The 13,022-nt window shown below is 48.9% G+C and overlaps 1 protein-coding gene across 5 annotated transcripts in view; it reads left to right on the forward strand.

Moving 5' to 3' along the window:
• The window catches only part of GRIK4 (glutamate ionotropic receptor kainate type subunit 4), a 180,264-nt gene that overhangs the window by 118,669 nt on the left and 48,573 nt on the right, over positions 1-13,022 (forward strand). For all 5 annotated transcript variants that reach the window (XR_010616437.1, XM_065697041.1, XM_065697044.1 and 2 more), the window contains exons 5-7: positions 1,860-2,025; positions 5,969-6,147; positions 9,155-9,208. Coding sequence is in view for 4 of the 5 variants with exons in the window: in XM_065697041.1 (XP_065553113.1) it covers positions 1,860-2,025; positions 5,969-6,147; positions 9,155-9,208 (399 nt within the window). In the remaining variant the exon portion in view is untranslated. The remainder of the gene's footprint in view (positions 1-1,859; positions 2,026-5,968; positions 6,148-9,154; positions 9,209-13,022) is intronic.

Genomic DNA, 13,022 nt, shown 5'->3' on the forward strand with positions numbered 1-13,022 from the left:
GTAACAGATTGCCAGTGTTTTTCCCCTGGAATGCATATTCAGAGTCTCTGATCTAAGTCTCTTCATTTATTTTTGCTTGCCAACGATGAAAAGTGAGTGCTAGTGCCCTTCTAAGGTATTTGATTCTCAGGCTTGTTTTCGGCTGCCCTCCTAGTGATGTAAACCTGCAGTAACTCCCTGTGATTTGTATCACAGTAGCATCAGTTGGTGCCACTGTGTTAAATGGGATATAGCAGCCCAGCCAAAGCCATTGTACTTACAGCCATCCATCAGGTAAAGGAAAGTGTCCCCATTTTACCACCAAATGGTGGAGAGACTGGCCTGGTGCTCACCAGGAGCCTGTGGTATACCTTGGGGGATGAATTGTGTCTCCCGTGTTAGCTTTGAAGTGCCTTTGGCCTAAAGATGTCTTTTCCTCATGTCCAGAAAGGGGTATTGCACTGGGGCAGAGCGCTTGGAAAGGAGAGGAGGGCTCAGGGGCTGAAGGTGAGGTCTGAACCATGGCCATGGGGACTTGCAGGAATTGCCAAGGTGCTGACTGCCTTCACCTGTCTTCCCTGGTAGTGGTTGTTGCTGGAAGTCTCAGGCTCCATCTGGCTCCCAAGAACGATCAGTGTTCTTGTACTAGAACTGCCTTGTCCGCTCTGGTTAAAGGAATTTGCCTTTTGCTTACAGTTTTCTTCTCTCCCTGTTAGCAGAACCTGGGATGAGGGCTGCGGGCTGAAATTAAGGCAGATAGCAGCTTATTACTCTTTAACTTCCCTATTGCTAACCGAACAGCTTATGCTGTCAATAAGGCAGCCACCGCGAAGTACTAATAACCTTTCCCACGGGGAGAGAGATGGGAGGCATAGGACGATAGCTTCTGGAAGGACTCATAATGGAGGAAAAGAGGATTTGACACTCCTGTAATGAAGCCGAAGCAGATGTTTCCCTTTCTCTGTCTTCTCTTCCTTCCAAAGAATTCATTCAGCAGAAAGGAAACGATATTCCTCGTCCTTATTTAGCTGAACTCCTCTGTGTGTGAGCTTGATCTGTCTGTTCCCTTTATGCACAGCTATGAGGTGTGCAGCAGAGCTGCCTCGGAGGGAGTCCTCCGGGTGTTCCTTGCTCCCCCTTCCCCACATTCCCTGGATATCTGCTCCCACCTCCTGCTCTGCTCTGTTAATGGCACCCACAGCACTATTAGGACTTGCGGTTAAGTCCCATTGGAGCTTGCCCACCGCATGGCCACCAGTTACCTCTCCGCTGATCAAAACACTCCAAAGCTTCTGGCTGCTGCATCTGTTCCTCTCCCTCCTGAGCCTCGCCAGTGCAGGGGCATCTTGTTCTTCCCTTCATCTCTCCTAATTACCTGATGACCCATGGCTACTGCAGGCAGAGGTGGGTTTGCAGCACTCCATCCATCTAGCACGCAGCAAAGGGCTGGGGGGTTCCAGCATGGGCTGTGTAACTCCCTGCCTGCAAAGCTTCCTCTGAATTTACCCAGGCAACAAGCCCAAAATGAAGTGGGGGCCCGGCTGCAATTAGTACCCAAGCTAATTAGGTTGAACTCATCCGGTATGGTTTCCTGGGCTGTAATCACAGCCCCCATTGCCTTTCTCTGAGTGGCTCAGCAAGACTTTTCCTGATCCGCTCCTTCCCGTGGCTTCTTGTTGCTGTGATAATTATTTTCCTCTGCTATTGCCCAAGTCCCACCCTCCTCTATTCACTCTGGTGATGCTTCTGCAGCTTTATTGGGATATTTCACTTTCTGCCCGCTGTGCGTTTCGCACCAAAGGTCCTTTTTAAGTAGATTTACTTGGTTTTATTCCTTTTTCCTCTTTAATTGTGTTTTCTTTCCCCTCCTCCCCGTTTAGGTTCCTCACTTCAAAGTGGCACCGGAGGAATTCCTGAAGCTGCAGCTCCAGCGGTTCACCACCCTCAACCTCCATCCCAGCAACACCGATATCAGCGTGGCCGTGGCAGGAATCCTGAATTTCTTTAACTGCACCACTGCCTGCCTCATCTGTGCCAAAGCTGAATGTAAGTTCATTGCCAGGCTGGGTTCGGCTGCCCCTCTGCACCCAGCGCCTTCTGTTCTACCTCCTTCTGCATGTCTGATGCCTGCTGGAGAAGGTCCCGCGGGCAGCGCGTGTGAGCATCCCAGGGTGTGCATCTCGCCTGGTTGCGGTGGCAGGGTCTCTTCTGTTTGCAGCAGGTCAGCGCTCAATCAGAGCAGCCTGAAACAGCGGTGCCCTGCAGGGCAGGTTTCCCACTCTGGTGCCCCGTGGAGGTGTTTGTGAGAGGAGGAAAGGGGATGGGGAGAGACTTGCCTGCCTTCTGTTTGACAATCTGAAGGGTGTTTTGCTTGCACAGATGGGTTTATATGAAGGAAAAAAAGAAAGGGCTTAGGCTTGTTTCTGGAGATTATTTTAGGCAAGTAAAGCTTTTTGATATATGCCTTTCCCAAACCCGTGTGCCGTTTGTGGCCTAAAAGCAGGACTTGATTAATAGTCAATATGCTACATACCCTCTTGGGCTCCGCAGCCATACATCTGCTGGTAATTGTGCATCTGGATGCTGAGGCATTCACCTCAGCAGGACCATATTCATCTTGGCATAACTTCCCTAAGGTGGCAGGAGCAGGGTCTGTAACAGAGTGGTTAAAGTGTGTCCTGTGCTTTTTAAGGTCAGTGTGCAGGTTAGACGGCTGCTGCGTAGTACCCACACCAATTGTGCTTTTATTATCCTGTAGCCACATTTGTCAGCGCTAGAGCTGATCATACAAACAAGCCTAGAAAAGGGGCTTTGAAAAGGCACGTGGATCCAGGGAGAGCTTTGGGATACTGGCAAGAGCTTAGCAGTGTCTGACGGTGGGGCCAAGATCCTTTACAGGTAGCCCTGGGCAAACTTCACACCACCAGCAGTGTTGTGGCAGACTCCTGCACAGGAACAGACAGAATAAGAGTGTCTTTGCCTTTTCTTTTTGCTTTATGTACCCTGAGGAGACCACATCCTCAGCTGATGTAAGTCATTAAATTGCCTTCGGGAAACATGCTCAGATTTACCCTAGCAGAGGACCTGACCCAAAATGATGCCGTTAAAATCATGTAAATGGTCTCCTACATTGCTTCTGGTGCTGGAATTTTTCATTGTCTAAGCTTAATTTAAGCCAAATGGAAGAAAAATAGAAAGGAAGAGAAGATAATGAGGGTTTCTCACCTGCGTGCTCACAGCTCTGTCCTTGCACTGCTGCTGGGCACAGAGCACACACAGGCATCAGCACACTGCTGTGCTCCCCTGCCCTAATCCTCAGGTACGTGCCAAAACATGCAGGCGTCTCCCATGGAATACAGCATGATTCTTCATTTAGTTGGATCCAAACCTTGGGAACCAAAAAGCTCACATTAAAATAACATGCCTTTAATTGAATCAATTCCATTAGTTTTACTCTGGTATTGCTGGGTAACTCAATATTTAGGATGCTCTGCGCAACCCGAGTCCTTCGCAGACCCAAGGAAGTAGTGGGATGGGCGTCGTTCATGCATCCTGCTCTTTGTGCCGAGTAAGGACCTTTTCTGAGCTAGGCTTAAAGCACAGTATGCTCTCATTGTAATGGAGTGCAGAAAAGGTATAACCCAGCTTCATGTAGGAGCGCAAGCCCTCATTTTCCCTTAGGACAGGTAGCGCTCCTAATCACAGTCCTTAAACAAGTAACGTAAGGCGCTTTGAGTTTTTGGAAGGTTCCCTGGAGGCAAATAGGGGAGCATATGAGCTATCTGCTCATCAGTGAGGAAATGGTGGTTTGAGGGATGTTGTTATTTAGGTCCCAGGAGGGAGAGTCATAGCTGTTTCGGTTTAAGTACAAGGCTGTGTGATGGGACTCCTGGGTCCTATCCCGTCACGCTCATGCTATCACTGTAAGGAGTCACATCGTTTCCCTGGGGACCGATTGTCGTTTCTTCTGGCACAAGCAGAAAATGACCCTTGAAGTCAACTGAACTTGGGCCAGCCTAAGTGTAATGGATGCTGGACAGCATAGCATCGTGTGACTCAGTTTCTCTGCAGTGTGAAATAAATTAGGTAGTTTGTGAACTGCTCTGAAGTGGCTACAAGGTAGGATCTGATATGCTGGAAACGATCATTTCCTTGAACCAGAGGAGATCAAATGCTTCCTTTTTAGCCTGGTCCTATTTCCTCCTCTCTGTGCCTGATGTGCTTTAGAAACCTTGCAGCTGGGCTCTGCCTTCCTCACTTCCTCACCACAGAGGCCAGGGTGGCTTTTGTACCTGAGACTTGTGTCCCAGTGAGCTGTGGGCAGGACGAGAAGGCAGCAACAGCGGTGCCGATGTAGTCAGCAGAGAGAAGAATGAAGAGGAAGCTGAGGGTCTGTTGTGAATCACAAACTCCTAGCCGCTGGCAGAGGGATGCTCTCCAGTCTGCAGGATTAACTTAGAGCCGAGAAATACAACCTGCAGTGTTAAGGAACAGGATCTGATTTTATTTCTGCAGGAAATTAAATAGAAAATGTGCATTTCCAAGGGGGATGGCTGAAGATTTCCCTCCAGATGCCCATGCCTTCCCGTGGATTTATGTCCCTTTGAAAGTCACGTTGTGGTGTAAATCTGGGTGTGCAGAGTAGTGCAGCTTTCACTTCGCCTTCTGGTGAATGAGCACTTCCATACAGTCCAAGTGTGGTGAGGTTAAGAGTAGAGCTCTGACTTGAGGATTCAGTTTGCTTCTGGGGCATCATTCTGCTGATGGTTCTGTTCTTTTCAGTTTGCTTCAGTGCGGCTTCCTTCCTTCTTTTTGGACCATCTTTCTGTAGGGATGGGATGTGTGTTTTGCCGATGATTACATCTGGTGGCCTCTCTGGTTAATCAGACTTGACAGGAGGTAATTTCCTGCTGAAACCCAGCAGATGGATGGAAGAGACAGTCTATCAAATATTCTTTCTTGACTAAGGAAAGCTGCAGCGAGAGCTTTGATGTCTTACTAGGCATCAAGGAAGCTGTGTTGGAAGGAGCCATTGCAGTGACCTAGCTGCAGGAAGAAGCTTGAATGAGAAGTGTTGAAAGCAATAGGGCACAAGTCCAGGCAACCTGGGACACATCCACGTGGGTGCTCACTAATTACTTACTTTGTTCAGCTCCCATTTGAAGGGAGAGCCTGGTCCTGCACTCAGAGAGCTCAGTGTGAGCGTGAGGGAGGCAGAAATGCTGATGGCAAGGCAGAAAGAAGGAGGCAGGCTTTGTCCTTGCCCAGTGATGGAGCCAGTGGGCTGCAAACACTGTCCTGCTTCAGTCTCTTATTTCTCTATAAAGGCACCAAACATGCTGGTTTGTTTTATTATTGGCTTCTGTGTTGCTCTAGGAATCCCCAGCCCACAGGTAATTCTGCACTGTGCCAGGACCATACTCCCAGGTTTTGTCACATATTATTTGTATGCGGACCTAATGTTGTCTTTTAGCGACGATCTCTGCTTTGTCTGACTCTCAGCAGAGCTCTCCATCCTCAGGGATGCATGCCCTTGGAAGACAGCAGCTCCCATTAGAGTGCTCTAAGATCTCCGAACTGAGTCATGCCTTGCAGGGCACTTCATTTGGGAGGTAGTAATGCAAAGGCTTAGGAGAGGGAATCATTCTCCAGCAACCAGTGACAACCAGAGCAATCCTGCATGCAGGAAAACAGTGGAGAAATTGTGTGGACCCTGGGGTCCTGACCAAATTTGTACCGGCAATCTTATCTCTTCCCAAGAGGCTTTGTCTCGAGTACAGCTGGAGTAACTCCATCATTTCCCATTTCCTGGGAATGGACACAGGCCCAAGCAGCGAGCCTGTGCTGCAGCCCCAAATCCTCTCCTTTGCACAGAACTGCAGGACTGCTTCCTGCTGGGAATGACTATGGGCTATGGAGAAACGCTTTGTGAACCAAGCAGAAAATTAAAGGTGTCTGCTTCCCCCCCCCCCCCCCCTTTTATTTGAAGGCCTTTTAAACCTAGAGAAGTTGCTTCGGCAGTTCCTCATTTCCAAGGACACTCTCTCAGTCCGGATGCTGGATGACAGCCGGGATCCTACCCCTCTCCTAAAAGAGATCCGAGATGACAAAACAGCGACCATCATCGTACACGCCAATGCTTCCATGTCTCATACCATTCTGCGGAAGGTAAGGGTCTCTCGAGCATCACGGTTGTAAACGCTGCTGCTGTCACTGCCTGCAGGATGTAAGCATGCATGCGCAGGGGTTGTATGACAGTGGAGCGTAAAAATTCCTGCAGCAACACTGGAAAGGGGGAATTGCCGCTGATGGAGTTTCTGGGGAAAGCAATTTGTTCTCTTTCCGGGACTGTCTCTATAGAAGCAATTACTCTGAGCTGATGTGTTTGCTTGGTAGAAGTGGTGTGTGCTCGTGGCTCCTGATGCCATCAAACAGCTTTGGAGAACTGCTCTAGGCCCTCTGAAATCGGTCAATCAGTGCCATAGTTTTTGCTTTTTATCTCCAACTCCATTTATAAGGTTTTGCTTCCTTTTTTATTTTCCTATTAACTGAGATTTAGGTTTAATCGTGTTTATTTTTAAATGGTCTCTTGCTGCAGTTTTTAGCATCTGGTTTGATAGACTACTCCAAAACCGAGCAGTGGCTCCAGATGGAACTACGAAGTTGTGTAGAGTTTCCCACATCCTGGAAGGAACAAGAAGGACTTCACTGAACGGAGGCAGGATCCAGGCAGTGGGGTCCTCCCTGCTGGGGCAGGCTTTACATATGGTGTCCTGGCTGCGATGTCAGGGACTCGGTCATTCAAAGGCATTGGCTGTACCAGATTTATTCCTGGTGACAGGCAGCAGAAACCATTAGAGCTGTTTTAATTATTCCCTCCCACCTTCCCTAAGATCTTTATTCCCCTGCTTGTGTTTCGAAACAGGCAGGTTTGGGGGTTTTTGGGTCCCTTTTATGCAGGGGAAAGGTGGTGTGGTTCTTTACTTCTCTCTTCCCTCCTGGTCCTTCGTGCTGCCTGGCTGCTGAGGGCTGTCCCCCTCCTCTGTTGCTATAGTGACTTCCCACCATCACACAGCAGTGCTCTTCATGCACCCGCCGTCTCCCTTCCCTTCTTGAGCATCCTTCTGCCACGACTGATAAAGATGTCAGTGATTGCCATGATTTTTCTGCAGTTGAGTAAAACCTAAAGCAGTCTTCCCAGCTAGAGGACTGCAGGAATGGAAGGTAATAAATAATGAGCTTCTGATCTGGCAACTTCTTGCACCCTGGGAGGCTGAAAAGTGTTTTCTTTATAGAGGTGCAAGCAGAGTAAGGAGTGAGGTTGTGGTGAGCACGTGGGTACATCACTGGCCTCTGCCCACAGGTCACCAACAGCAAGAAAAATGTGCTATTGCTCTGAAAGTGCCTTGTGTCGGACGTGCCTCAGGAGACCAGTCCTGGCCTCTTGCAACGAGAGAAATTGCAGTTGCTCATCTCTTACCCTCCACATATGGTCTGGAGACACATGGTTGCTTCCTCGATTACCAGCCTCTCCCGGCTGCCCACCTGCCAGCGGGCACGGTAAATGGATGGGAGCGATGCTCGCAGGAAGCGCTTTGTTGCTCGCTTTGATTTTCTGCCCTTGAAATCAAATGCACTGACTTCAAAGGGGGTCAGACGAGGAGCTGATATTATCACTGTCCCCAGGAAGGGAAAAGGGAGGGAACTGGGTGCCAGGCTTTATTGTATAGGGCTTAACAATGAGGGCAGTGACTGAAAGGCAGGGCTGCAGCCTCCTCTGGAGTCATGGTGCTCTTGTGGTCTAACTTTGCAGTGTCCGTTTTGCCACTTGTGCAAAGGACAGGATGAGAGTGTGCAATCAGAAGGCTGGATACAGGCAGTCCAATCCATGATCAGTCAGTATCCAAAGCTTTTTGCTGTCCATGTCAACTCCCACTGCAATAGTAGTGGCCTTGTTTTTTCACAGAAATAGGTGAAGAACAGGGAGGAATAGGGAAGGATGCGATCTGAGCCACCTCTTTGTATCTTTCCTGCATTCGCTTTCTGTTGTAACCATCCTCCAGGCTCTGGGGGAGATGGGAAGTGACTAAACCCAAGCTTCCTTTGGTCCTTCCCTCCCTGCCTCCAGCTCCTCCGTATGATCTTTGCCAAGGTGCAGAAGCACGGTTTGATACCAGCTGTGCTTGGCAGTGAAGCAGAGGCTTTCAGGAGGATGTGCGGATTAATCCCCCACTTTGCTGAGCATCTGTTGCCACAAACAGCTCCTTGTTTACCGGGAGTTGTGAGGTTTGGAAAAAGACCTCACTGATCTGGTCTGGAATCTCTAGAACAGATCACATGGAAAAATCTGTGTCCTTCACTCTGCATCTCCGTATGCTTTTACCCTCCTCGTTGATTATTCCTGTGGCCACTGCATCTGTGTCTACATTCTGGAGCCCAAATCTGACTGATGCATGTGGGAAAACCACCAGTGGGGTGACCGTCCATTCTCCCTAACTCCAGATGAGCTTTTTCTGCCTTGCTCGCAGCATCGCGGCGTTTGTGGCAAGAGGAGACAAGCCCTGAGCTCTCCCAACTGCTGCTTCCCCTCATTATGGTCAAAAAGATGTTAGTAGTTGAACAGCAGAAAAGCAGCAACCTCCAAACACGCAGTATGCCCAAGGAACTCCTCATTCCAAGGGGCTCTGGAGGCCTCGGGCTGCCATATCCCACTTCACCTTGCTGGCTCTGTACATTGCTGCGGGGATGCAAAAGCTTTTGCTTCCGATGGGCATCTTCCTTCCAGGTTGTCCTTGTCTGGAGTGGGGCCACATGCAGAAATCCCCATGCTGCAGAGGGAGCAGAGATGGTCACAGGGGACCAGAGCTGCTGCTCGTGCATCACTGGGTGGTTTCTCTCTGCCAGGCAGCCCCTGTGCACGTGCTTTGTCAGTGCTGATGCAGAGAGGAGACCTCAGGGGTAGGCTCAGCCCTGCTGAAAGATTGGCTCCCCAGACTTTAATTTCACAGGTCAAATCGTGTTGCTGTGTCCCACCTTTTCCCTCCTGCAGGAAGACAGCAGCGCTTGCACGGAGCGATAAGGATGGAGAAGCAAATGTGGCCCAGTCTCTGCCTTGCCGGAGTGGAGATTGAAGATTGTCAGGCTCTGGTCTAATCTCCTTTCCTCTCCTTCACAGGCAGCTGAACTGGGAATGGCGTCTGCCTATTACACGTATATCTTCACTAATCTGGTAAGACATTTCTCTCAGCTTTTCTCCTGCGTGCGTGTAGAGTCACGTTAATGGGAGCTGATCTCCCTGGCCCATGGGAGCATTGGGAAGAGCGACGTGCTTGCGGAGCTGGAGTTTTGCAGCGGAAAGGGGATGGAAGCAAGTAGAGGTGTCCCCTTGCAAACCTAATTATCAGCCAGGGGAAGTCTTGCCCTGGCCTTCAGGAGGTGAAAGCTGACGGGCTCCCGACAGCACTGATTGATCCCATGTAGCTGTGAAAGGATTTGCAGGCATGGAGATGGTGCAATGAGATGTGTGGGTCCTTGGGAAGCCCCAGCAGATGGGTGGTTCCTGACCCATCTGAGGGGCTCAGGAGGGTTTTGGTGGAGGTGCCAGCCCCTGAGCCCGTTACCCATGGGGTAGGTTGCTTGGGGTGTGCATGTGAAGGGCACCACAACCCTGTGCTTTGCTGCTTTGCCTCTGAGAGCAGCTGCGTAAAACAAAGGAAAGATGATACCATAAACATGGAGAGGCAGAGCAGGGTATATATTCAGCATGGCCCCTGGTGATTTGGCTTTATAGCTACTAATAACATTAATGGGGGGATCGTGTGGTTTAATCTCTGAGTACTGTGCTAAACAAGGAGTAATGGGCTTAGGCAGCAGCAGGGGGAAACCCAAAATAAACATGAGAGAAACTTCTCTTGCTGCAGCAGCTACAAGGCTCTTGAACTAGCTGCCAAGTGGTGTGAGGGAGCGCTGCCACTGGGGAAAGCAGATACCTACCTATTAATGCCGGTGTGGGGATGGTGGGGACTGGAGTGCGGCAGGATAGGGCGGATGATTAAGTGGAGGTGCCTTCCAACCCCAAATGATACTCATCTTCTCTAATTTCTATTAATATTTATGCCAGGGTGTGCGTGTGCCAGGAAAGCCGGGAGCTGAATCACGCTTTGTGTTTGGGTGGGAGACAGACGGGAATGGATGGAGCCAAACATGTAGGCAGGAGAGGAGGAGGGGGAAGGAGTGAAATGGGGGTTTGAAAGCCAAGAGAGCAATTGGGACGGAGAATAAAAAAAGGGGTAGGGAAAGGAGCTGTCAAAAAAAAGAGAAAAAGGCAAAAAATAGAAAACCCCACACACTTCCTACCTGAACTAATAGCATTCTGATTCCTGCTTAGTGCTCAATGCATAGGTCCTAATGTTGCTCAATACCAGTCCAGCAAGAACAAGCTTCACTGCTCCTTTTTATTCCCGTGCAAATGGAACTAGCCAGGAAAGCAAAAGGAAGGGATGAACCAAGGGGGGACCAACCAGTGATAGAGACTGGAGGAAGAGCTGTGCCCTTGGGAGGCCGCTTGTTTCAAGGCAGTGGCTGCTGCTTTGTGACTTCTCACCCCTGGTACAGGCCCTGAGATGGAGTGTAGCTGTGCTGGTGCTGCTGGTGGAGCTGCTAAGGGACAGTGGGCATCCCCATCAGGTCCTGCTCACAACACTCACCACTCCAGTCACTTCCCAGTCCCAGCAAGTAGCTTTCATGTTGCTTTCTGGTCACAACAGCTGTGCTGCTGTGCATCCCATGGACCAGGACTATGCACACAGTAAGGGATTCTATTTGCACATCACCAGCACAGTGGAGTCGGTGTTCATAGATGGTGCTCAGACAAAAGAGCTATAAAAGCTAAGGTCCTGCCACCACACTAGTTTCAAGCACGGGTATGATTAAACTTTTTTACTTGAGGTCAGAAGGTGATATTTGTCTTTGAAACCCATTCATCTAGTGTAACACGGTTATGGCAGGTGAGAAAGAAATGAGTTTTGTTGCCATTCCCTCTCACAGGGTATTCATCTCTTTACCCGGGTTATTTTACCACTTCTTCTAAAAGATCAGCCCTCAGCAAAACTGCATTTTTGGCAGGGACTGTTAAAAGGTGACATCGGGCAAAACCTGGGCAGATGGAAGAGATGTTTAAGGAAATTAGTAATATTTAAATGGGGATGAGAGATGGGAACGAGCAATTTAGACTAATAAATCTGGAGGGATTACCGAGCTCCTAATGAACCCTCTGAGGTTTTTCTGCAGTCGCTGCCTAATAGAAAAGATAAAATCATAGTGAACTGCTGTCAAGGGGAGCAAGAAAAAAGATGGCTTTAAGTGGAGGGAGAACCTATCAGAAGGGGAATAGGCAGTCTGAATAGCATTAAGGTACTTGGATGTGGAAAAAAAGAAAAGGGGATAAAATACTGAATTAAACACCTGCCCTGTGGCTCTGGAGGGGGATTCTGTTTCTGTCTTCCAGCATTAATTTTACCTAATAAGCACATCCCAGCTGACAGCTAGTTGTATGTCTCAGCATTTCCCTCTGCGTAGCGTTAGATGGAGGCAAGTTGTTGCAGCTTCCATGGCACGCACCCATGGGAGAGTGATGTGGGGGTGACAGCTCTTCCGTAGCCAGCCTGATGTCTGCAGAGAGCAGTCAATGGGGAGGCAGAGCAGCACGGGAAAGCAGATGCTAGCCTTTGGCAGAGGACGGCAGGAGCGAATGAGGAGGAAGTCCTCGGGCCCCCGATGCATTTCCATCGGAGCCGAGGCGAGCAGGCTGATGTAAAAATATCCAGAGGCTAATTTGCTGCGTGCAAATTCATTATCAGCCTCCTTCAGCCAGCTCAAGGGACCCTTTTTGTCACTAATACAAGCTCCGGGAGTCCTAATGATATTCACAGAACAGGTCTGGTGTGTTTTACTTTCCCCTGTCCATCATCTGTGTACGTGGTACTCATGGCAACTGAGCACCCTCCTGTCCTCAGTCCCCTTGCAGGAAACCTCAGTCTCTCAGTTTCTTCCTGACATCTCCACATGGTGACAAACTTCCTCCCTCTGGGAATTACCCTTCTGGGAGGGTTGAAACGTCCTGAACTAATGGCAAACGCTGCCCCGGGGACCAGCTACTCATCCTCCCTTCCCCACTCCCCATCACCTTATGACCATGTAAAGGGGTGAAGGTGTGCTCCGTAATAATAGTAGTAGAAATCTAATAATAATAATAGTAACAATAAATAATGATGATGATGATGATGATAGTGCTTAAGTAGAGCGTTGAAACAAGAAATGTTCCTCTTAGTGCTGGAAATCCTTGAATTCAGTGCAGAGCAGAAGGGGTGTTGGATGCCTCCAAAATCCTGTGCTACAGTTAATACTTTTAGCTGATTAATTCTGTTGTAGCTTGTTATTTTTGCCTTCTTTTTCCTCTCTTATTTTTCATTATAACTTACGGACCTCGGGCTGGGTTTAAATTTCAAAACGTTTATCAAGGAGATTAGATGGAATTAATTGAAACAATTTAAATTATTGCTGTAAGAAGGAAGGTGTAAAGGAGTTTTACTAGTGCCCTAAGTCAGATGGTCTATTCGTGGGATGCACTTTTGCTCCCTGACAGTATTGCGCACAGGTGGTGTGGCTGATAAAAAAGCTGCCATGTTCCATTTCCAAAGGCCAGCTAAATCGGTTTTGGTTTGGGGTTTTTGTTTCTTGTTTTTCCTTCTTTATTTAGTGATTTATAAAGAGGTTGGCCTTTATATAGGATGAGGTTATTAAAGCCCTACTGTTGCTCTGGATGACCTGTTGGAACTGGAGGGGAAATGAGTGTCCAAATCAGCCAGACATCACACGTTTCAGTGGTAGCTTGTCATTATGGTTCCATCCTTTGGAAGGAGGGAAGGATGTCAAGTAAAGCAGAGGGAAAGTGGACTACAGCTTAGTATCTGACCAGGGTTGTGAGACTGAAGTTTTCAGTCCTGCCTGCTGAAATTACCTTCTCTTGGTGAAATGATCTTCTC

Source organism: Lathamus discolor, chromosome 17 (genome assembly GCF_037157495.1).
Source record: "Lathamus discolor isolate bLatDis1 chromosome 17, bLatDis1.hap1, whole genome shotgun sequence".
NCBI lineage: Eukaryota > Metazoa > Chordata > Aves > Psittaciformes > Psittacidae > Lathamus > Lathamus discolor.